Source organism: Centruroides vittatus, unplaced genomic scaffold (genome assembly GCF_030686945.1).
Source record: "Centruroides vittatus isolate TY-2023 unplaced genomic scaffold, ASM3068694v2 scaffold_907, whole genome shotgun sequence".
Lineage (NCBI taxonomy): Eukaryota > Metazoa > Arthropoda > Arachnida > Scorpiones > Buthidae > Centruroides > Centruroides vittatus.
Genome location: NW_027122720.1, coordinates 1,709,955 through 1,736,933, shown reverse-complemented (window position 1 = coordinate 1,736,933; position 26,979 = coordinate 1,709,955). Strand labels below are relative to the sequence as shown.

General features: G+C 31.8%; 2 protein-coding genes across 4 annotated transcripts in view; one reads left to right on the top strand and one right to left on the bottom strand.

Annotated features, from left to right (window-relative positions):
* The window catches only part of LOC136990353 (alkylglycerol monooxygenase-like), a 113,228-nt gene that overhangs the window by 53,919 nt on the left and 32,330 nt on the right, over positions 1–26,979 (top strand). The window lies entirely within an intron of this gene.
* The window catches only part of Cep97 (centrosomal protein 97kDa), a 60,687-nt gene continuing 35,689 nt past the window's right edge, over positions 1,982–26,979 (bottom strand). The window contains exons 10-15 of one of the 2 annotated variants that reach the window (XM_067288740.1): positions 25,314–25,509; positions 24,217–25,237; positions 20,735–20,810; positions 12,326–13,693; positions 7,104–7,184; positions 1,982–6,858 (exon numbers count right to left, since the gene is read on the bottom strand). In XM_067288740.1, coding sequence (XP_067144841.1) covers positions 7,107–7,184; positions 12,326–13,693; positions 20,735–20,810; positions 24,217–25,237; positions 25,314–25,509 — 2,739 coding nt within the window. In that variant the 3' untranslated portion in view covers positions 1,982–6,858; positions 7,104–7,106. The remainder of the gene's footprint in view (positions 6,859–7,103; positions 7,185–12,325; positions 13,694–20,734; positions 20,811–24,216; positions 25,238–25,313; positions 25,510–26,979) is intronic. The other variant, XM_067288741.1, reaches the window with a different exon arrangement.

Below are 26,979 nucleotides of genomic sequence, written 5' to 3'. Positions count from 1 at the left end.
TTTTTATTTAAGTTCACAAACTCAGTTTATGCTTAAAAACAATATTAACCAATTTCATATTTTCTTGAGCACCCCACTTTGTTAGCCAGTGGTCTAATATGCTAAGAAACAATAATGTAAACAAGAATGCCAGGCTCCTTTCTAAACAATATATATTATTTTTTACTTAATACACACTTATATTTTGTGCAAAGTATTTTTATATTAATGGTATTATGTGAGATTTTTGGATCAGATTTCACTCTGATCATTGTATGCAAACATTCATGTATACAAATAAAGTTTTCATTGAATATTTCTCATTATTATTATTTTTTTAACTCTTTCCACTCTGCATGCATTAAGAGAGTCTTTCTTGCAAGAAAACCATAGGAGCAGCCAAGTGGCAAGAGATGGAGCCCAACATATTGACTCACAGCAAGCTAATGTCTATATTGTCCCATCATCTTTGTTGAACAATAATTCTAATATATCAAAATTTATTTGATGCTTGCTTGCTTCACGATCTTAGTTTTTAGCTTATTTAATTTTGATGTTAATATCATCATATTTAGTTTGTCACTCCATGACCATACCAAGCCCAAATCTACTTTTAAGCATGCATAGATTGAAAAACTCTCGCAAGTTAAATTTTTATCCAATCGAAAGAATAGGCTGAAACTTTATGAAATAGAAATGGCTTAATTTGGATCAAGAACTGTCAATCAAATTTATTTACGTACGATGGCTCAAACCTATTCATGTTAATTCCTAATTTTTTTGCCATATTTATCAAAATATTTAGCTCGGAGAGCTAACTGTTTTCGTAAATACGGCACCGTACCGACAGTCCCTAATTTTTGCATGTAATGCATTACTTAAAATGTATACAAAAGTTGAGCAAGAGTTAAAATTTTGTTTCTACCCAATAACAGGTGTGGGATATTTTTGTAAGTAAAAGTTATAAAGATACAGTATTTTAAGAAAAATTTGCATTGTGTTGGTGCATACCTTCCTGAATTACAGGTATCAAATATTATGTAGGAATGAGCAAGTTGTCTGATAGTCAAGGACCACCAGTATGTGCATATATATATATATTTGTTTTTTTTTAATTCTAACTTTCTATACTAACAACCATATTCATAACTAAGGATAAAGAGTTAGAAGTTAACCAATCACCATTCCCTTTATTTTTAGCACATGAACACTTATTGGATCATTTCAAATGCTAAACTCTTGCTCCTTGGTCACGAATATGACTGTAAGAGGACTATTTGTCAAATCCATTACGGGCATAACTGACCTAACTGTAAGGTAACCAGAGAATGAAGGATGAGGTCCAATGCATCAATTTTGACTCACAAATGAAAACATTGAATAATCTAGAGTTGCAGCTAGTGCTTTTATCACCTTGACCATCTGGCTATCGCATGCTCGACATTTTCAAATTTAATTACAGGTACTCCTCATTTTATGACCGAGTTCCGTTCCGATGACTACGTCGTTAAGCGAACTGGTCGATAAGCAAGGAGCTTGCACCGGGAATATAGGATCGTTGTAAAATTATACAGATTATGCAACAAACTTCAAATTTATTCATAAAAAGACTATTATAGTACGCTATTAGCCTATTATAGTACTATAAGACAATTATAGTACGCTTAGTGCGCGTGTCACCATTCGCCACTGATTGACACTCAAGCCGAGAAAGGGGATTCCCCGAATTGCGGGTCGAAACTCGATTGGTCGTAAGTGCGAGTGGTCGTTAAGCAGATAGGTCGTAAAGTGAGGAGTACCTGTATTTTAAATTCTTTACTTATCCATCTTTATCATAATATAAAATAATAATAATCAATTCACATTTAAAATTAATGAGATAATGTACTTTAATATAATATAAACTCACTTGATTTTAAATCTGAAAATATTCAATTTAGTATATCTGCATTACTTCGATAATAAATAATATCTAAAAAAAGAAAAAAAAAAAGAAAACTAGTTAATGCTGAAACCAATTTATTTATCTTTCCATTTACACTTTCTTATATCTAACAATAAATCTTTCTACAACCATTGTATCATACACTACTATAAACGATAACGTACATTTTAAACCCGCAAAATAAACATTTTAAGATAAACTAACGGAAAAACTTAATATTTTCCAATGAGATCAATAAATTAACAAACTGTACAAGACTAATTATCACACGCAATGCTACAGATATGACACTTATGTAAAAAATGGTAAGTGATGCCCGCGGGGGCCATATCAAAAGTAATAACATTATGAACATTTAACACATATTTTATATACAAAAAACTTTAAAAATATGAAAGAGCAAAATGTTTTCTTTTTTTCATTTAGAATGTGTCTGAAAATAAGGTAAAAATTTGTGTTAAAGCATTTCACTTTTATTTTTTTGTTAGAAAGACATGAAATATGCCAAACATCCACAAAATAAAACTATAAAATATTTAAGAAAAACAAATTCGTACAGAGATGATTAATACTGGACGATTGAGAATGCCAAGAATGAAGAGGAGAATGGAAAAAATGCTCTCGTGGAATGATGAAGGGCTAGAAAAAATAATAATAATTTTACTTTTTGTATAAGCAATTTGAGATTTTCTTACAGAGTTTCTCATATTTTGATGAAACTGTGCTTAGATGATAAGCAAATAAATAAATTAAAAAACAAATGACGATGATGATCAATACTGATGTCGAATGTAAGTAGCATTTCCACATTTAACTTTGGCATATTTCACATTTACATCAATCTCGACGGTTAATAAAATCGCATTTCCGACGTACCGACCGACACGTTTAACAAAATTACACTTTTAAATAATTTGATCGTTTATAACAACAATAAAACAAAGACACAGGAATTATTCTTTTTTTTATCTATTAAAAATAAAGTTTAGCCACAAGATCTTGGCTTTGCACATACAACAATGTAAAATGGATTTTAAAAATAAATTACATCGAATGTCTTATTATACAATAGAACACTTAGAGATTACAGTCGAAGGGCCGGGTGCATTTTTTCTGAAAATGCTGAGAAAACGAAAGACCAAATTATTTTGTAACGTATCTGAAAGAACTGTTAAGCATTTCTTCTGTTTGTTAAGTGGAAGACTAATTTACATCGTGGTTTTAGTTCAAAACAAAACTGAAATTGGTTCGAACGTCAGAAAAATTAGACTGCAATTTGTTCCCCCGTTTGTTTTTTTACGTTTGTGGCTGGACACATTGTTTTGCTATCTCCGAGAAAAAATATCGTCGTCACAAAAATAATTTCTCGTATACAAAAAGATAATAGAAATGCCAACTTGTACAGTTTTATTCAATGGATGGAAAATTTTACAGTGACCATTAACAAATTGGACAACATTCACTGTAATTTGAAAATCACAATGACGAAGCCATACTTAGCTGACAAAAGGATAGTAACGACGACAAACATTGCATTACTAGTAATATTATTACTAGCGATATTTTGTTTTTCACCGTTACTATGATTTTCCAGCCGAATGGAACAGTATGAAAAAGTCCGAATATGAAATTTTGAGCCGGAGTTTATTATTTGATAATGAAATTTTTCGAAAATAAAATCGTCAACTCATCAAAAACATAATTTAACAATATATAGTAGGCACTCAATCGTGTAACATTTTTTTTTAATAACATCCTAAATTCTACCGTTAATCCAATTAAACTAGATAATCTATTCCGAATGCATTCTTACCTAACGATGTATTATAAATATAAAATCAATATATACGACAAAAAACTTGCATTCATGAAATTCCTAACTACATTTATATGCAATTAAATTACACACATATTTCATTGGGATTTGTAATAGGATATTCTATATAAAAAACAGTGAACATAATAAGCTCGTCGATAGATATTCTTGCAATCTTTAAAAGCATTATTAAAGATTTAAAGTAAAATAGTGACTGAAAATGTTAAAATGATTCTGAAACATTCTGAATCAAGAACATTTCAGCTTTAGTAGATAGTTCTCGCTTTCTAATGTTGCAAAGATCGTGTGACGCATGTTTCATATAAACAAAGCAGAAAATTCAATCTTTAACACATTTGGCAGTCATAAATCAAACAAAAACTTTGGGTACAATCTAGTATGCATTTGTGAATGGTTTAATAACAAAATTGGAGAAGCAAACAGCACAACATTGGCATTTGCATACTCACTTTGTCAAAATAACTGGGTTAATAAGTTGTAAAAATAGTGCTAATAATGTAACCAAGGAGGCAGCCAGTTACTTCATTGAAGCTCACCTTATCCCGGTGAGTGTACGTGCATCAATCGCTGTATCAACAAACTCATTGGTGAATATCAGAGCACATTTTAGTACATCATGGTTCGCCGATACCCTGTTTGATGTATACTAGAATGTACTCATTGTTAAATTCATTAACAAGTTGCATACCTTATCATTACATAGTTTGCAAGAAAATCTAGACAAAAACATTTTGCATGAAAATCATTGTTAAGAACTCCATGAATGTAATTTTTTTTTGTCATATTGTACATAGTTTTATGCTTTTACTTTCAATTACTCAATTTAAGTAGTTAATCATTATAAATTACAACTCATAAACAAATTCTGACCAACAACTAAAAGCCAAATCAGATATTGGAACTTCAAAATTCTCAACCAATCAGTTGATACCGATTATCAATGAAAAATGGAAAATGTCAAATAACCAAGTGTCTACTCTGCAACTGAACTTTTGAGTTAAAATATCCCATTGATTAATCATTTAACAACTCTAAAATACGAATTAAAAACTTTATAACTGGATACAATCAGTCAACTTACCTGGTCTCAACATTAGACTTATTTTATTACAAACAAAAAACAGAAAGAATATCTCAATTCTTAACATATTCTGGACTAATTTTCCTTAACTTAACAATATTAAGCTCCTATTGAGTATATTCTAAAAATGATTTTTATGTCCTCGATATAATAAACCCAATAGCCGAAACAGTTCTCTAGATTATTAACTAATCTCCTTAAACTTGAATACTGTATCTTGTTATCGAGACGAATACAACCCCTAAACAATGGTTTTTTTTTTTTTTGATTATTGAATAATCGGTGCTTATATAAATTGGCAGTCTGTTGCAAAAATTATTTTAAATGAGATTGCATTCATTTCTTAATGAGATCTCTTAACAGTAGCAAGTAACTTTCGATAAAGCATGTAAATGCATTAAGTAATGTAACTCTACACTACCAAAAACAGGACAAAGGTAGGTAAAAGTCTGTACTAAATAAATATCAAAGTGATATCGATCTAAAGAGGTTATTGATTATAGGAAAAATTATATCTACATCATACTCTACTGTATCGTAAGACAAATCACAAACACAATTGTTCCTCTCTATATTATTATTAAAATACTAATTTCTAAACAACTCTATTGTTATTTTATTATTGTTATTTTCTTCTCCTAAGGATTTTAATTAATTGGAAGTTACTCGGGAGTCAAATCGTTATAATACGTTTTAATTATAATGTTTAATTACTGATGATAAAATGTAATTTAATATAAATTCCGGAAGAAAAAGTATTAACAATAACAATTTACAACTATCATAATCTTCTAAAATTAATGAACATTATTATTTTAACAATAATAAATAGATTAAACTCATTGGTAAGCATCCTAAATATATTTATGTATTGATAATACCTAAAGTAATCACCATGATAACATTTTAATTTTTGAAACTTAAAAAAACAGTTTTAAAATTTACTAATAAATATGTATATATTTTTCTTGTTTTCTTTTTAAATTATGCGTAGAGATGAGTCAGCAAGAGCAGTTCTTTGTTACAGAAACTCAAGATCAGATCTCAAAAGAAACACAAACACAAAATGCATTTCTTTACGCTGCTCCTGATGATGCATCTCAAAGAATTAACTACGAATGATCTAATTCTAATTTGGCTACAAAGTTTTCATATTTTTGTGTGTGACGTATCTAAATCAAACCATTTAAATATCGAAGAAGTTTTTTAATATTTTAGCTTTTATCATATAAAAGATGCAATTTCTTTTTTAATGTTCTTGCATTATTGGTTTCAAAATTTTTCTATCCAAGAAAATTCCACAAAAAATGCAAATTTCTTTTCTTTTGGTCAAGTGTTAATCTTAATAAATATGTTGTCGTTTTAAATAACTATAATAAGAAATTGGAAATTTCAACTTTATCAAATTTGTTCAAAGCCAAAAAAGAATTATGAATTTTAACAATTTTTTCCCCATTAATTTTACTGTAACATTATATACATTCCTGAAAACTACAATACTTCTTTGTTTATTTGTTAATAAAACAACACTGTTTGATTAGCATATATTGCGCACCATAATAAAATATCACTTATAATTTCTGGATGAATTTCATTCGTAAACTACATTTAAACAGACTTAAAATTAACGTAACAAAAGATAAATAGTGACACATTAAACAGCTAACTTAACTGTATTACACGAACACCGGTTAGTTGATAAACAAGAATGACTAGCTGATGAAATTCTGCTTTGTACTCTTGGATTTTTGCAAAATATTTTCTTTCGACTGTAGATGTAGCAGGAGAGGATGACATGCTGTGTTGATTTATTTCTTCTTTTAAAATATCTTACTTCTAGAAATCATAAACTTAATAAAGAAAATAGAAACTGATTTGTCGCAATCAATCCGGAGATAAATGATTATCTATAGCTACCAGTTCTAAAGGTGTTATGCAAAAATCAGAGTTGTTCTAAGGGAATGTTCCCATTAAGATACCATCTTGGTTTATGAAGCAAATTGACTATGAACACATCTGCAATATAAAAATTATATTTAACTTTAATTTAAAGGCAAATTAGTAATTTTAACGAAACAAAACGTGGTAACATATACAAAGCAATCAAACAAAAGTAGAACTTTGAAAAATGGCGCAAAGAGTTTCTAATGTGAGTGTACTTGGCACATGCCTCCCAAATCACCAAACTCCTCACCTGGTCTCGTTAGTTCTACTTTCCTTTCATCACCAAGTATATATAACTCGCGATAACTAATTCATACCATTTATTCAACTTCACTAGATATATCGGCACCTTCAGGAGATGTCAAAATTTGTCCAATGGTACCTTCTAATTCCCTAAACTAAAGAGAAAAAAAAAAAAGTTAATATTTTGAAACATATAGAATCTATACATACATAATTAGTCAATTAAATAATTCTGATTAAAAGAAAATATTTTATTACTACATTTTAAAAAATTTCTCAATAAATTATATTAAAAAGTACACAGGTACTGTATGTGACACTTAATGACAGAGGTCTAATTGGATTACAATGAAGCAGTAAACTTTGTAGCCATCCCCATACTTTTTTATGTTTAGATACATAAATACTTATTGTGTAACATATAGCTTATACAAGACTGTACCATATAATATTTGTCTAAGTACAGTCTATGAGATTCACTTAACAACATATTTCTCGGAACATATTCCCATCATTAAGCGCCACGTACCTATACACCGACACAGACGTAAAGCTTATTTTAGCATGGCAAAAATTACTGCAACTAACATAGCTACAATAATAGAAAAATAAAGAAAAACTCAAGCCACTAATTACCATAAAAATATCTCATTTTAAAACTTTAAATTCTTGCAAGCAAAAATTAATAATTAATGCATAAGTGGCAAGCAAATTAATTGTGATTCAAATTAAAATGTGAAGCAGTTACTTTTTCTTTATAGTCAAAAACATTCATTTAAAAATGTTAAAATATATAGTGATCAATTAAAAATTTATATAAAGCAGTGGCATATATTATATAGATATATATATCGTGTAAAATTTAAAAAAATTACCTCCCAATTTCTCCTCATCTGAAAATTGGGATTAAAAAATCAAATGCATTGCTTCATAGTTCCAAATTTACTTATATAGAAAGTTTAATTTCAAGATGTTTAATTAAATTTTAAAAAATTGAAATTTAAAACTTCATTTAGGATGTCATATTATAAAAATTATTTTATAAAACTACAATTCCATCGAGTAAAAAAAAAATACAGTTTAAATATCAGATTGAAAAAATTCAAAGATTTTTTTGTGCTGTGCAAGATATTTACACTTTTATTTCTAGAAATAAACAAAACTTAATAATCAACAGCCAAACATCAACAGCCAAACATCAGAGTTCAAGCTAATGATAACACTATGTAATTTAGTTAAAGGTATGTATCATTAGCTTCACTATAGTAAAAATCTGCACACCTGGATGGCCAAAGCAGTTACGGTGTTAGTCTACTGCTCTGGGAAATCCAGAATCACATCCAGGCAACTCCTGGGAATTTGTTGGATCCCATCCCTCACCACCCAGATGATCCTAATGTGCGTTCGGCCAAACTCACAATAGGTATGGGAAAAAGCCCTCTTAGCACCCGTAAGGCAGGAAGAACATTAAAAATATAACCTAAAAATTTTGCATTTGACATTTGGCTATTAATTCATCAGACTCGATTATCAACGTGTGTGCCTTTTTTAAAAAGTGACTTATCGGTGTTGATTTTCGTACTTTTAAATACAAAAATATGCACTTTCCTTTTTTAAAAACTATGATAAGAAAATGATTTAACGTAAATTTAATTTCCGATTCAACTGTGCTTCGACGAATGAGCCCCCAAAATAAATTTTAATTAATTTTAATCATTGCTTGCAAATTTACTTGAAATTTTAAACACAATTAGATATTTTAATTATATTATTAAATCATTTTGGAGTAATAAATTATAAATAAAAAATTTGCAGGAGAATATAAGTAATGAATGAAGCTAATATATTTATTTAATTATTACATATTCTAGAAGAAAAATGAAAAATGTATTAAAAGTGACCGAACATTCAAAGTTCAATAACTGATGGCCAGATAATCTATGCCAAAATATTTTTAATTAGTATATTTAGAATTTATAAACAAGTTATTTGTAAAACAACAGACAAATTGACAAATGCCCAAGAGAGAGAGAGATAATTATGACAACGAAATATCGAGGATTAAAATGAGGATCAGACATTGGCAAGCCGTCACGAACATGCGAGTTCCAGGTTTGAATTTAAAAAGTGGGCGAAGCAATCTACCTTTAAGACTATACAGACTGCCTCATTTATCTGATTCAAAGCTTCATTCTGACTCTGAAGATGGAAGAGATGCATCCAAAAGCCTTTCTTTCTAATATCTAAACTTATTGATTTTTTCCACATAGGATATGCTATCACTAGAAACACTTACGTTAACATATAATTGAAATTCATTCTATCAAAACTGGAATTAAATTCAAATTTTTATATTTATTTTAATAATTTGAATTTACTGTACACTTTAATGCTATAATAACAATTTTCATTATATATAATATGTAATTTTCATACCTAAATGTAAAATTAGAGTAAAAACACACAAGAAAGAAGAAGCTTATAGAGCATAGTGGATTTCAGGAATACGACTTAATATAATTTAGAGCATTTTTTAAAAAATAAATTAAATATTTATTCTAATTCTATGTGTAGTATAAAGAATGCAGTAAATAAATTAAGCAAATTTAAAAAAACACAAAATCATAAATTAATGAGTCTAGATGTAAAAAATATGTACCCTTCTATTAATTGGAAAATGACAGAAGATAGCTTATTTAACCTACAAGTAGAAGATTGGATAATTGGACTTAAAATAATTATTAGTATAAGTGAAATTTATAAGATTGATAACACTTTTTAGGCAAAAAGATGGAATCGGTATGGGTTCTAAGATAGGACCAAAAGTGGCAGAATTAGCAATAGAAGTAGATAATTTCATAATGAATATCAATGGAGTAAAATTGTATTTTAAGTACATTGATGACTGCCTCATAACATTTGATAGTCAAAAACTACAGAAGAGAACATTGTTAACCAAGCTAACCTTTAAAATACCAATTTACAGTTTGAATATGAAAAAGTAGTAAGTTGAACTACTTAAAGTTAACTATTATAAACTATTTAACTATTATGAAAAGATATGTAATCTACAAAAAACAATTAATTTTATGTCTTATTATCCACAAACAGTAAAGAATAGGTACGAAATGCAATTACAAAAGATCTATACAAGAACTACATATGAAAAAGATAAGAATGAAAAAATCAATAAAGTGAAACATAAATTTATATTAAATGAGTACCCATATAATTCATTGAAAAAATAGGAGACAGAATATTTTAACTACCAACATAATGTAAAAAGCCAAAAAGAAAAAGTTAGTTAGTTTGCTTTTCTGTATATTAAAAACATTTTCGAAAAATATGCTAAACAACTCAAAGAAAAACAAATAATTTTAGCACTAACCATGAAAAATAAATTAAGCAAAATATTAAATATAAATAAATAAAAGAAAAATTGATATCTTACATGAAACAGGAGTCATTTAAAAATTAAAATGTATGTGTCAACAATTGAAATATATATAGGAGAAACAGGAAGAAAAGTATGCAAATTTTTACCAGTTGACATGATGATATAAAAATGGATACCAGCGCGTGACTAAATTGTATCTCAGTACTCTGTATACTAGAAAATTCATGTTATTATTGTGAATTCCTACCACTGAAGGGGGATTGTTAATTGATACAGTTTGAAATGCACATGACGTAAGTACTTCTCTTCGATAATTAAAAAAAAGGACTGTTGAAAAGATCAGTAAATTTTATTATATTCATTATTTTAAAGTGACTTTTCTTTTTAAAATATTTTAAAATTATATTTAAATATACCTTTTTAAAAACTGCAATGTTGATGTAGGATAATTGTTTAATTGTAAAGTTTAATCATTGAAAATTAATAGATTAACTATAATAAAATTAATGCCAGACTAAATTGCGATCACATCTTCATGCATTATATGTAAGCAGTCAAATAAATTATGACAATAACAGTTATTTACTTCATAGTGGCCAAAGGGTGAAAAATAAAGTCAGACATATACAGGACCGACTGTCCACAAAAAATTCCTGGAGAACTGCTCACTTGAATTTGATCCCAGGAGCAGTAGGCTGATAACTTAACTGCCTTGGCCAACTGGACGCCCAATTATAATCTCATAAATCAATCAAATGAGTGACAATAAAAATCAAAATGTCTGTCTCTTATAAGAAACAAAGGAAAGTATTAGTGAGAAATTTAATTAAAAATAGACAGTAAAAACCATAAAGCAAGCTAAATAAATTCTTTTAATTTAACTAAACCTTATCAGGAAAATCTTAAAATTATTTTAATTAGCATTGAATATTTCTAAATTGGCATAATGGTAGAATATAAATTCCAGTAAAATTTTGTATGTCAAAAATGCAAAATCACTGAAGCAATAATAATAAACTTGAGTAATAAAGAAATGTCAACAATTCGTTGCCATATTGAGCCGACGGAAAATGGAAACAAAAATGTATTCAATATCACAATTAATATTTTTCAAAATAAATACATTGCAATATCTCTAATTTTATAGTATCAGATATTTGTATATTATGGATTTATGTACTAACACTTATTTTTTTCCTTAACTTTCACTAATTTTAAATAATAAATATCAAACTTGGCCTTTCTTAAGCACAGGAACCTCAATCTGGGAAGAAGTGATCCACAACTTTAGCTATGCCAGCCAAATTTTAATGTAACATTCCCTTAAAGATCTGCAAGAGGATCATAAAACTTGTTTTCTTAGTTGAATGCCAAACTAAAGGTGTCTGTCTACGTGGTGTCAATTTAGAGATTACGCCTACAGAAAGATTGTGGATCACTTATCAGCCTCATTACAGTAATTAATTTATGTAAAAGTTGTAAAATACAGTAATTAATTTAGAATATTACAATGATGATGATCGCAAAATCGTATCTTTTTTGTCATTTTTCCCCCTATTAAAGAACTTATCAACATTCCCTTTTCATTACAAAACATATGTAGATTGTACTGTACATGTAGCAACAGCCTGAAGTTCTTCAACCTGAAAGGTCCCTACATAAACTATATGTGAAGAAAAGATAAAAGGGTTATGTGAAGTAAAATGTGAAAGGTTTCAATATTTAACATGCAATATTAAAATAATTTTACTTTGGCAACGATTATCTGGCTCTATCCTTTCAAATATACAATCCTAACATTAATAAATTTAAAGGCAATAATAAATTTTGTAAAGGAATGAAATCCATGACATCAGGCACAAACATCAAACAGCACATGCATTTGATTTCCAACTATACCTGTGATTGTAGCTGTTGCAAAGTTGCTTCTATATTATGAACCCTTGTTTCCCAAACAGTAGCTGCCGAAGACAATGATGTTCTCGAGGAAGAATTTACCTTTTGTTGGGATAATTCTCTAGACGGAACGGCTTTCTCTTGGGAACCAATAGTTATCTTCTCTGATTCATTTGTGTTTAAGCTCGATTCAACTGGTGCGCTAGCATTCTTCATGCACGAATTGTATTCTTTCAATCTTGGTAGTTCTGCGGTCTTTTCGTCATCAGTTATCGTATCGTTATTCCTATATTTAGAAAGTCTGGAAGGGGAGTTAAGTAACTCTACATTCACTTCAGCATCGTGAACTAAATTTAATATTTCATTGTTTTTTGAGGAAATTGTAGATTTTTCCATATTTAATATATCTTTTGATGTTTTTCTTTCTGGAGAAAGAACTTTCTGTATTGTATTATCATTTTTTGAATCACTGTGTGAAGTAACACAGACTGCTTCGTCCTTTGATGCTTGAACAATTACGGTGCATGACGATTCGGGAGTTGAACACAAAGAATCACTGGCAACAGCTTTCAGAGATAAATCTGATGCTAAGTTTTCAAGTTTTGGAACTTTTAACTGATTTACAGTTTCATGAACAGAGATTGAATTTTTATTTAAATTTCCATCTTTCTGGTTTCCACTATCTTCATTATTATTATTATTACTACTACAACCTAACTTATTTTTGTTGCTTAGTAAAATACAATTAGTAACTTCTTCCTGAAATATGGATGATGATGTAAGAAAACTGTCTCTAATACTATTGATGAGATTTTCTTCATTTGTTATCCCATGAGCAAGTTTAGAACCAGAAGAATTATTTACCACCTTTTGACTAATACATAAAGTTGGAATTCCACTCGACATGGTCGTACCTACAGAATCATTTTTTCCATTTTCAAGAATGTGAAAACCATTTTCAAGACTCTGGCCATCTCCGGCAAACGAGCCAATCATGCTCTGCCAACCGGAATCGGTATCGGATTCAGAAGCTACCGGGACGCAAATATCTGCACAGTGAACGGCATTAGACGATTTGGAAATTTTCACATCTCCCGGAGATCCAACAGGTGACGTATGAGAGGGAGAAATGGGAGTGAATGGCACTAACGAATTCTTTGCTTTCTCGGATTGTTGAGTAATAGTTGGTCCATTTGGATTTGAAAGCATTTCTTTTTCATCTAATACACATGGAATGTTTTTTTTATCTTCATTTCCTTTATTTGTATCAATGACACACATCAGATTTGTTTCCAATTCTCCTTCTCTAACGATGAGATTCTGATGCTTGATTTCACTAATTTTTTCTAAGCTTTCTTGTATTTGTTCAAGCTGAAATTAAAATTAATCAATTATAAATACAAAAGATTAATGATATTAATTATAAAACTAACTGTTATCACAATTATTACAATTCAATTTCTAAACAGCAGGTTTGAAACAAACCAGACATCTAATTTGCTTCAAAATTATTAAATTAAACTTGATCCAGATTAACAAGCCACTTTTAACATTAAAAAAATTATGCATGTATTCAATAATACAGTAACAAAAAGTTTAAATCTTATAAATAAAAAAAGTATTTTGCTTGTGACACTACTGTAGCATTGTATTGATGTGAAGCATCCATAGGATAGGATAGGATGTTAAAGGAAAGGCCTGACTCAATGGTATAGCCTTGGGAAAGAAAGGGGGATAGGTATGGTAGTAGAGAGTGGGGTGGGTGGGGATGAGGAGGAAAAAAAAAAAAGGGAGGAAAGGAGGGTTGTAGGGCGTCTGCCGGGAACTGAGGAGGTTGCAATTGAAACAGAAGGGACTGCAAGTAGAAAGTAAACAAAAAGGGAGTAAGACGCGACGGTAACCGATTAGGGGGAGTGAGCTACAGGAATAACCATAGCAGCAGGGGACCGGAGAGAGGAGGTAGAGGTTAGTAAGGGATAGGTGTCAGAAAATGATGCACCAAGATACAGGGTATGGCAAGGAAGATACATAGAACGAATGTTGAACATAAAACAGCAGAAATACAAAGACCAGTGGATAAAAATGTAACAGAGGATGAACTGTACAGGATACAGAGATTGTACATAATACGGGGGGAGACGAAATACAGTGGTTATACAATAAGCAAAGAATGTACAGTACATTATACAATGGTAGCCTTATGATAATGGATAAATAAAATATAATGGTTGAACATGATGAGAAAGAGCACGATGATGCCAAAGTTAAACAGGATACAACACACTAGGCTGAATAGGAGCATGGTAACACTGCAAAGAGGATGTGGAATTATGAGTTGCTTAAGAAGGTCTGCTGATAGTTCATAAGATTAAGGTTGTGAACAAAGTTTGTAAAGGCACGGAAGATTTTCCTGTTGTCGATGAAGGTGTTTAGTTTACAGGGCCAGTGGTGCCCGTCTTTTTCCACCAGTTGCCTCAGATGAGAGCGGTGAGTAACGTACTTAGTGCAAGTAAAGATAAGGTGATGGGGGTCATCACCTTCTACACCGCAGTCACACAGACCATTGCCTTTCTTTAAGAAACAAAAAAGGTAGGCCTTAAAGTTACCATGTGCCGTCATAATCTGAGTGAGAGCATGCAAGGTTTCTAGGTGTTTGTTAAACATCCTATTGTTAACATTAGGGATGAATTCATGAGTGATGCGACCGGTGTTGCTTTTATCCCACTCATTTTGCCACCTGTCCATGATGATATTATTAAGTTTGCTACAGAGATAGGACATTGGGAGTGACGAGTGGTTGCAATTCGTTGCAATATCCTTAGCTTTTTTGGCCAAGTGGTCAGCTTTATCATTCCCGACGTTTCCAGAGTGACCTCTTATCCAGTAGAAGTTTATTTTGGTGGAGTCTTCGAGTGCATATATCAGCTTGAGGCTGTTTTCAATTATGGGGAGTTTGACATTTTCATTTTTAATTTGATGGAGGGCAATCCGGCTATCACTGATAATATTGATTGTCCTGTGTTGTAGCCATTGGATATTAGTATGAATATACTTTAATGAGTTGAAGATTGCTAGTGATTCTGCCTGGTTAATAGAGCAGTTTTATGCAGTTTGTATACTGCTTGCCAAAAGTTCCTTTTTGAAGAATCTTCGAGGCATACTGAGGCACCTACATCATCTGACGTTTTCGAGCCGTCGGTAAAGAAGTTGAGGCCGTTTGGGATGTGAAGCATCCATAGACACATTTGTGTTTGAATAGTTTGAATACACAGTATCGTTGAATTTCATTCTTTTCTCTAAACTTTTATTCTTTTTTATTTAAATACTCTCCTATAAACCCATTTCATTCACTTTTATTTAAGAAAATTTTATGCAAGTCTTCAAATTTCTTTCGAGTGATCATAATAAAGTTTATTTTAACACATTAATCTGTGACATCACTGCCTACAGATCAATCCTACAGACTGCCCCACTAAGAATAACATTTTTTTGTCATTTGAGAGAAATTTTTTAACCTTTACAAATACTTCTGTAAAAGTACAATAGAACAAACGTATGTTAAGACAAATAAAACAAAATTGATTTAATTAAGAAAGAATCAAAAGAAAATCAGAGAGAATTCATTGACACTGCAATGGAAACAATTGTCAATGTATATAGTCACAAACTAAAAAAAACTGAATAGTTTTCAAACCTATTAGACATTTCCATTGGTGGATCTATATTTCATACTTTTCTTCAGGTAAACCGATGTTCTTTAATCTTTTCTGCTGGCTTTTACTTTCCTGGCTGTTATGTATACATAACAAGAGAAAGTAACGGAATCATGTAAAAAATTTGACCCTTTGAGTTTTTTGCAAATCTGTACATTTTGAGACCTCCTGAATCAACAAAAGTCAAAAAGACTGGCAAATAAATTCCATGGATGTGTGTGTGTATACACATGCAAGTTATTATTATATATAATAATAATAACAACTCTCCTGTGGTCACCACCTGGTCGTGGTGGGAGAGCCCAGTAATTTTACTGATCCATAGGGCAATGCAGGCTGGAGCACAAGCTCCTGGTAGGGACACCCATGCCAGTAAGGTCTATGGGGAGAAATGAAGCTAAGAGTGACCACACACCCACATTCTGTGGAGATATATATCATGGTAGTAACCAGATCTAAATGTGATACCGGCTCGGACGTCGCCCGGGTTAACAAGGTCCGCGTTCGTGGGTTAGGCAGAGGCTCACGTTCGAAAAATAGGCCACAGTCTCCCTTGGTTACCGGTGGCGAAAGCAGCACCGGCCCAAGCATGGCTACTGCAATGCCCTCAACAGATGTGAGGAATCAACCCAGCCTTGGTGTTTCTGTGGCAATGCATCCACAGACCACAAAGGCTGGAAAACCACGCCAACGGATGAAATGGACAGTAGAAATGAACGAGTTTATCATCCGTAATTATTACATTATCACAAAACTCGAAACAAACATGACAGCATACAGACAACAACTACACCATAAATTCACACAACAATATCCTCACCTCACTGTTACCGAACAAAGGGTTGTTGATCAAAAAAGAACAATTATACACAACAACCTTATCTCACAAACAACACTTGAACTTATCAAACAACAGGTTGCTGATCAAATACATCAACAGACAGAAACATCTAACATTAATGAAGATCATGTAACCTGTCAGGATAATCCAGCAACAAGCATTGATAATAACACACATACAACAATTACCACTAATGATACTACAGACACTTCCTCATCCATCACTGATAACATAGACATGGATTTAGTTAATACGCTCTCACTTATATTTCAGGAAACACTCACTAAATATACAGGCACAGATCCCACACAACGACCACGAATACCAAAAATCAACACGTCAAAGGAAGTAGGAAAAACACTAAATTATGTAAACACTCACTTAATACCACACTACATTCATTCAATTTCTACACTCGCAGACATTCATACATTAGTTTATGCTGGGGCAGTCACAGTAGTGACACACCATGGACTGAAAGTACAATCACAGACAAATACACAGAAAACACAATTCTATCACAAGCCTGCCTGGCAGAGAAGAATAGAAACACAAATAAATGACATTAGACAGCAATTAGGCAGGCTAACACAATACACTAAAAACAACATAACACCCAAATTAAGGAAACAGCTCAAAAACATTTTCAAGAAAATAAAAACACACACAAAACATGAACATCACAACACACGCATTACAGAATACATTGATACACTAAAACAAAAACTTGCTGCCAAAGCACGTAGACTCAAACGATACAAAACATGTACACTACGAAAACAACAAAATAAATTATTTACAAACAATGAAAAACTCTTTTACAGACAAATTAATAACAAAGCAAACACTGATACACAGCACAGTGGCACACCAACAGAAGAAGAACTCACAACATATTGGTCTTCTCTTTGGTCCAGTGCTGTCACGCACAATGCTGATGCAGGCTGGATCGAGGAGGAGAACAGAAACTTGCACAACATACCAACTATGCCCTGTGTTGAAATAAACATACATGATTTCCAATACACTGTTAACAGAACACACAACTGGAAGACACCTGGTGTAGACAACATTCACAATTTCTGGTACAAAAAGTTTACATCACTGCACCAGGAACTAGCTAAACATCTAACACACATCATCATCAATCCACAAGACATGCCAAATTTTCTTACTCAGGGCATCACCTACATGAAACCTAAAAACAACAATACCACAGACCCCACACAATACAGACCAATTACATGTCTTCCAACACTCTACAAATTATTGACATCCTGTATTGCAAACAAAATATACAAACATGTTGAAGAACACGACATTCTAACAGAACAACAAAAAGGTTGTCGTAGAAACCACAGGGGATGCAAAGAACAGTTACTCATAGATTCAGTCATTCTACGGCAAGCACACAGACAACACAGAAACATACACATGGCATATATAGACTACAGAAAAGCATTCGACAGTGTTCCACACAGTTGGCTGCTACATATCCTACACATGTACAAAATACATCCATCACTCATTGCATTCTTTCAAAACACTATGCAGCACTGGAGAACAACACTACATCTCAGGGCCCATAACACTTCCATACAAACAAACCAAATTTTTATTAGGCAAGGAATTTTTCAAGGAGATTCCTTGAGTCCTCTCTGGTTCTGCTTAGCCCTGAACCCATTATCCAACATGTTAAACAACACGCAATATGGTTACAATATCAGACACAAAAAAACAACACAGTTTACACTGTCACATCTCATGTACATGGATGACATAAAACTTTATGCATCCACACAAAAACAACTTCATCAACTCCTACAAATCACACATTCATACACCAAGGACATACAAATGGAATTTGGCCTAGATAAATGCAAAACACTTCACATAGAAAAAGGAATCCTGAAGAAAGAAGATTTTGCACTTGGAAATGGAGACATTATTGAATCCATGGAAGAGGGCGAGTTCTACAAGTATTTAGGATTCCAACAGGCCAAACTAACAGAACATACACAAATAAAGCAAAGATTAATTAAAGAATACCAAAGTAGGTTAAATGCTATTCTCAGAACACAATTAAATGCAAAACACACAGTTAAAGCAATAAACACATATGTCATCCCAGTACTCACATATTCTTTTGGAGTTATACATTGGACTCACACAGATCTTGAGCAACTCCAAAGGAAAACAAGAACAACACTTACTAAGCATAAACATCATCATCCTAAATCCGCCACAGAAAGATTAACCCTTCCACGTAAAGATGGCGGACGTGGCCTGATTGACATAGTTAACCTTCACTACAAACAAATACAGTCACTGCGAGAGTTTTTCTACAAAAAACAAGAAACATCACAATTACATAAAGCAGTAACTCTAGCAGACTCGAATAACACACCATTAAACTTACACTCACATCATATGGACACAACACAACATATAAAAAGCATAGACACCATTAAGCAATCGTGGGCTCGAAAGGCACTCCATGGCAGGCATCCTTATGATCTGGCCCAGGATTTTGTTGACAAAACTGCGTCAAACAGCTGGTTAGCTCGGGGATGCCTCTTTGGGGAGACGGAAGGATTCATGTTTGCCATACAGGATCAGGTCATAAATACTAAAAACTACAGAAAACACATACTCAAAGATGCAACACTCACAAATGACACATGCAGAAAATGTCACATCATGCCAGAAACTATACAACACATCACTTCTGGTTGCAAGCTCTTGGCACAGACAGATTATTTACACAGACATAATCAAGTAGCAAATATAATACACCAAGAGCTTGCAAAGAAACACAAATTAGTAGACATCCACGAACCATACTACAAATACATTCCACAGACAGTATTGGAAAACAACACACACAAAATGTACTACGACAGAGCCATAATCACAGATAAAACAATTTACCACAACAGACCAGACATTACACTCATTGACAAACACAATAAAATCACATACATTATAGACATATCCATTCCAAACACTCACAATATACAAAACGCATGCACTGAAAAAATTAGCAAGTACACAGAACTCGCCCAGGAAATAAGGTATCTGTGAGGATGGAAGGGTGCTTATTGTACCTGTTGTTCTCTCCTCTACAGGTGTCATACCACACACACTACACAAAAGCCTGGGCACATTAGAATTGAATAGAAACATATACATCACACTACAGAGGGCCACTATATTGAATACATGTCATATTGTGAGAAAATTCCTGAATACAGACACACACACACTGATACACTTCTTTAATTTCTGTTTTGGTTACTATGCCTTGACTTTGGTCCAGCATAGTACACAGCCACTGGTGTTAACCGAGTATATCTCACTTAACCCAACATAATAATAATAATTTTGTATGTAAACTAGCATTGCATTTATTGTTTTCAATGCCTGCAAATTGAGCTGAGCACCTAAAATCTCAGCTTAAGTCCATAGCAGAGTTTTCCTGTGATATTCCTCAATAATACAGTCCAACTGGGATTCCACATAGCTTATAACATTCACTGACCCAGACTTCAACATCCATCTCAAATTTGGTCAAAATTATGGTTTCAGAGGAGTTTATTTAAATCCTATGGCACTCGGGTATAAAGAAATGAGCTAGCTGTACAAGCAAAATGCTCAGCTCAATAAATAATGTCACATAATGAAAGTTTTTCTATTTTTGATTAATATACCTTAGTATTATCATGTATGCATAACATAAGCAGCTTTTAAATAAAGTCACTGATCATTTCTGACAGAAACTTTTGTCAGTAAAAATATATAAAATGTTTAATTCTATTTAATAAAATTACGTTGCTTGCTTGTGTTGACTTAACATACCTGCACATGAAGTTTGGAAATATCAGCCGCCTGTACTTTTCTTAGTTCTTTCTCTTGCTGCAGTTCTTCTTGCTGCCTAAAAATTAAAAATTTTATAATTTAACTACATAAAACATACTTCAAATTTATGTAAGTTTTTGGTAATTCAAAAACATAATATAAATTTATTCCCAGATATCTTCAACTACTAATAAAAAAAGAAATTTTGCAGTTGGCAGAGGAAATGCCAAAGAAATATTTGATATTTATTAAAATGCATATCCAAACCAGAGAACAGTTGGATGTCGTATCATTTAATCTGTCCCGGCTCTCATTATAAAACGTGTAAATATAAATAATTACATTTTGTTATCAAATTAAAAAATATGACTAAAAATAAATTTATAAAGTATAAGAATAACTAAAGAATTAATATATACTGTACTGGCCTGAATATAAGTTAACTACCAATTTTGCAATCCCAACTTTTTGAAAAAATTAGGACCTGGAATAAGTTAACCTTTTATTATTAATTTTACTTGCATACAAAAGATTACAAGTTTTTTTAAATGCAATTTACTAAAGTCATCGAAACGATACTTCATTTTCATCTTCATCATTCCCGTTTCATTGCCATCGTGGTCTTCGTCCTGCTCGAACAGTATACAGTCCTTTGTTCTGTCCAGGTTGTTGATAACACATTAAAGTCCTTTATAATTGTGTCATCACCAACAATTTTTCATAATTTTATTGTTAATGAGTCATTTCATTCAATTACATTCAAACAAAATTACCTAATTCTTTAAACATAAGATCAGCAAATAAACGGCCTTAATCTGTTTGAGACAAAATCAACCAAAGGGAAATTTGTTTAACTGGTTTGCTATACAAGTTCTCCTTATAACCTGAGGGATAATAACAATTTTATTTCCAATTACAGAGAAAGAAGAAATTTTAAGAGCTTAAAGCTCGGACACTAAGTAGGCTCTTCCCAGCAAGTCCATTATCAGTCGGCCAGGCCTACTACAATGGGGCAGCCGGATGGTGAGAAACGATCTGACATATCCAAACAGACCATTCCCAAAAATTCCTGAAATTTTTCGACCCATCCAGATTTAATTCTGGGTCCCACAGAGCAGTAAGCTGCTATCTTAAACTACTCACCCATCTGGCTGGCCAATACCAGATAGTAGGCTGCCAAACATATACAATGCACCAGAGAAATAGGCTTTCGTGCATATTTCTTATTAAGTATAGTCATAAAACTGCAAGTACACTTTCTGGAATATACTTCACGTGTATTCTGGAAAGTGTACTTGCAGTTTTATGACTGTACTTAATAAAACAAGCAAAACCAAAACTGTTTGTTTTGTTTTTGCTTGTCTTATTTTTTTACAACTGTCTAAGACACTTCTATAAAGCATTTTATCATATTTCCTCAATGGTCCAGCATGTTGGTCTATCTGGGAGAATGCCAGCATGCTAGTTTATGTGAGGTTTTATATATCCCTTTCTAGAGTGAACATAAAACAAATGAATGAGTTTTTATTTTAAAACTGTTAGCATTAAATCAAAAACTATGATCATATGTTTAATTTCTGCCTTTTGTCCTCTTTCTAACAATATAAAATACTCGTGGAATGCTGAAAGTGCTTTTTTTTATATTTATTTTATTGTAATTTGATCCAAAAACAAAAATAAACATATCAAATTTCAGAAAATCACTATAAATTATCTCAACTTACAAGGATTAACATCCCCTTTGGGTGAAATTTGAGAGAAAGGTATTATTTTTAACATCGTGGTAGATTGTCGGTGCAACCCACACTGATTAACTACTACTACTATCAATAAGCTACTAATTGTTTTACTGTCCTGTAAACAAAAACTCTCTTCCTGATTTTAAATTCGTTAAATTATGCTATTATTTTATTGTACTCCAAAGAATGTTTTCTTTAACATTTATTTAACAACTAGTTTTGTTACATGTGATTAATTTTATTTTTTGCAGTTTAACTGACATGCCAGTGACCCCAGGGTTTCTAGTATGTTAGTCTCTTCCAATTTATATGCAGCGTCTGGTCAATTCACAAAAATATGCTAATAAAGGCCATATCAATTATATAAATTAATAATTACAACAGAAATTTACACTTTACAACAGAACAAATTTCATGGTAAATTTTCACTAATCTTCCCTCAATTTTTGATGATTGGTCAATTAGTAGATGCCTACAAGTAAAATAAAATTTCTGTAGAAATTATCAAAATCGACTGATTATGTTGAATACAATAAAAACAGACTGTTTCTAAACATTTGACTAATCTATTAGACCAAACACTTAATTTTTTTTCATTGTGGACTGCAAGTATGACAGGTCACAATTTGGCTGGTGTTTAACATCACTAAACAATAGACACACTGAATTTTACTGTTAGTTTAACTCTGTACTCATATCACAGACAGTTATCAACAGTAAAGAAAGTGTTAATCAGACTCAAATATAGATTGAGAGTAATTTTTCGTCCCTTTAAAACTGGGAAAAAACATCAACTAATATTTGGGCCAATTTGGTATTTAAAAAATACAAATAAATGAACTGTTTTCTGTTTTTTACAAAATTTCATATTTTAACTGTTAATCAATAGAAATTCCTCTTAGTGCTCTCCGAGTGAAAATCCATATCCATAATTCCTAAAATAAACTCAAGGGAGACTAAAAAACATGATTTATTACAGTGGATTCACTCAATAGCATCCTGTTGGTGGCCTGTCAAAAACAGATGTTATATCAAATGGTCATTATGTCAAATTTTTGCAATATTTTCCAATTTCGATGAAAAGACCATCAATTACATCATATAATCTCATGCATATTTAAATAAAATAATCCCAAAACTTAAAAAGAATTCTTCAAAGTTATGTTATTTAATGAAATTAATTAAAAAAGTAAAAACAGACAACACTACATTATTGGAATTATCATTGTGTCTTTTCAGAAACTTATACATCATATTTATGTATTGTCATTTACATGGGTGTCATGTGGTATAACTTATTCAATGAACAAGTTCTTACCTATTACACTCTCAACATGTGTTGCTATTATAAACTATAAACTGAAACAAGGCACACAGAATAAGTTACCTGTAATTCATTGGAATAAATAGTTCAAAGGTCAGCTATCCAATCATGTGCTGCAATTGAAACAAAGTTTTTGCCTTAATTGGCTGCACGGAAACTTTAGAATAACATAAGAAAAAACATTGTATTCTATTTCTAGAGTATTCTGACAGTACTTTGTTAATTCAATGTACTGAAACGTAACTCTAACAAGGTTTGATCACTTACATGATTATTATATTGATAATAAAATAGTATTATATATGCTTGTGGAATCATCTCTATTAGTCATTACATCATAGTGAGTTGCTAAATCAAGGCCTCCCATGAAACAAGTCTATTATATTAGTATTTTTTAATAAAACAAATTAATTCTTTACCTCAAAACGATATTATGAAGAAATTGAATACTATCTTCCATTCTTCTTAATCGAATTTCTTGTCGCGCACCATAAACTGCGGGATTAAAGTGACGTGCATAATAGCCTCGCCATGTTGACTGTATTTTAATTACAGCCTTTTCCATCTTTTTCAGTTTTTGAGCATTAAGCTTTTCCTGTTGTTGAGTAACACAGATAACATTATCTGATATACTTTTCTTAATGGGGCTTCTACTAGCTCGAGAACCTATTATTGGAGAATTACAAGGTGACGGAATAAGCGAACCACTTTGTAAAATCCTGTTAACATTCCTTCTGTTTTCATTACAAACATTATTATTTACTGATGATGGAGTTTTAGATCTTGAGGGATCAGAATGGATGGGAGTTTGACTGTATGAATGTCTAAGTGATGTACAATTGGAATGCCTAGTAGTTTTTTCGGTCGATTGCTTTCTTTGTCTTAAAGGAGATTGAATTCCAGTTGCTTTGTATGGCCAACCACATTCTTCTGATGTATCACTTTCACTATTATGTCGTGCATGAAGAGCTCTTCTACATTCTGTATCCTGGGGAGAACTTCCTCTCGAAGAACTCACTCTACTTTTCCATTGAGCACGTGGTGTTCTTGGTCGTCTTCCAGTTGCAGGAGATGACGGAGAATGAGTACTGGATCTTTTAATTGATATTTTGCGGACAGGTGTCGTATTAGAAACAACATTGCTTAAATACGATCCCGAAATACTATTTACAGATTTGATCATTTCTATGTTATGACTTGGACGAATGATTCTATCTTCATATGACTGAAAACAACTTTTCAACATTTCGGTCGTCGGAATTTGTTCAATTGTAACAGGACTTTTGGCTGTTGAAAATATTGTTCTTTCTTGTTTGTTGGAATTAATTTTGTTATTCTCTAACTGAGAAAGTTCATTACTTGTAACAGCTTGTTCATTTTTTTGTAACTTATCTGGCAAAAAACCATTTTCCGACGAATTATGAACGTTCACTCGAGACTCTACTTAAAAATAAATGTTCATTAGAAATACTTAAAAACTTAGATCTAAACAATTTCAAGCATAATCTAAACAAACCTCTGTCCTGTGAAGAAAGTTTTGGTGACATGTGGCTTTTGTCATCGGAGGATTGTAATTGTTCTCGTAAAGGTGACTGCTGAGTCCATTTCCTTTGCTCTTTTGGAGAGTTTGACATCTCATGCAGTAATTCTTCTCTATGCTGTCTTTGCATTCTTAGGATTCTTGTTAAACGTTCTTCTTCTTCAACTATCAACTATATTATTATAAAACTTTTAAAAACGCATTTAGATAACAAATTTTATTAGTGGTATTTTTACAAATACATTATAAAATAACAGTATAATTTAACTTTTTCAGCTTCAATTTTTTAATCAAAATAGTGTTATAAGCTTAAAGACTGTTTACAGCTTTGACAAACAAAAATACATTTTGAATTTATAACTATAGTAAGATTCTCAATAGTTTGAGTTTCCAATACCAGTGAGGTGCAAAATTATAAGCCACTGTAATTTTTGAAATTTTGTTTTGAATTATTTAGAGTAGATAGATGAAATTTTACATAACTGTTAACATCATCTTCTAACAACACATATCAAATACCAACCTGATTGATTAATCCAAACATACGTTATGCAAAAATAGATATTTCACAGTGGTGCAAAATTATGCACCACTGTGAAATATCTATTTTTGCATAACGTATGTTTGGATTAATCAAATACGTACAAGTATATTACTATGGTAAGAATATACAAATTTTTAATGCGTAATGCTGAATGTAAATCAATACTGCATTTTTCTTTCCTTAAAAAGCAGCATGTAAGTTACAGCTTAAACTTTAACCACATTTTTAACTATGCCATGACAAAAGGTGCTAACTGACTTTGGAAAAGGTTTACACTCAACAAGTCAACAAGTGAAATATCTTCTACCATTCAATGCTATAGAGATGTCGTAACAAAATATAACAACAATCTAAACAGTTATCACAGTAAGAAATGAAGTGGAAGGTCATCTTCACCTTCAAGCCTTGACAAAACAAAAAAACAATTTGAGGAGCTGCTAGTAACAGAAATATTACTGCAAACCAAATTCTGCTTCAAAATAGACTATTGGAAGAGTGCTTTGCTCATCTTCTAGTCTAAAATATTCAAACAAGAAGCCCAACCCTGTCTGAAAGTTCACTATAAGATAGCAAGAATAGAATGAGCAAAGACAAAGATGAGTGGACAGCTGAGTGACAAGAAATCATTTTTGGTGATGTCTCTGATGGATTGGCACGACATCAGAAAAGAAGAGCAAGTTTATTTTAAGTAAATCCAAGACCTGGATCAGTATGATTTGGGAAGCTTGGAAAATCTGAAATTGCCTTTCTAAATCAGTGGATAATGCAACAGCATATCAAAAAGTGCTAGCAGAACATATCTTTTCTAGTGGCAAAAAATCAGAAGAGCAAAACAGAAATTCCAACATGACGATGCGCCCGTACATACTGCTATAAGTGATGTTCGAAGCAAACGGTGGTTCGCATCAAACATCAGTATAATTGACTAGCCAGCATTCTTGCCTGACCCAAACCCTATCAAAAATCTATGGGGCATCAAAATGAAAGACAGTTCTAAACAGTTAGTGTGTTGAAATTAGCCATCATAAGAGAGCATAATAAGAGGCAGAGATCAGTGTTAGAGGACTGAAAAATTTAATTATTTCAATGCCAAAGGGT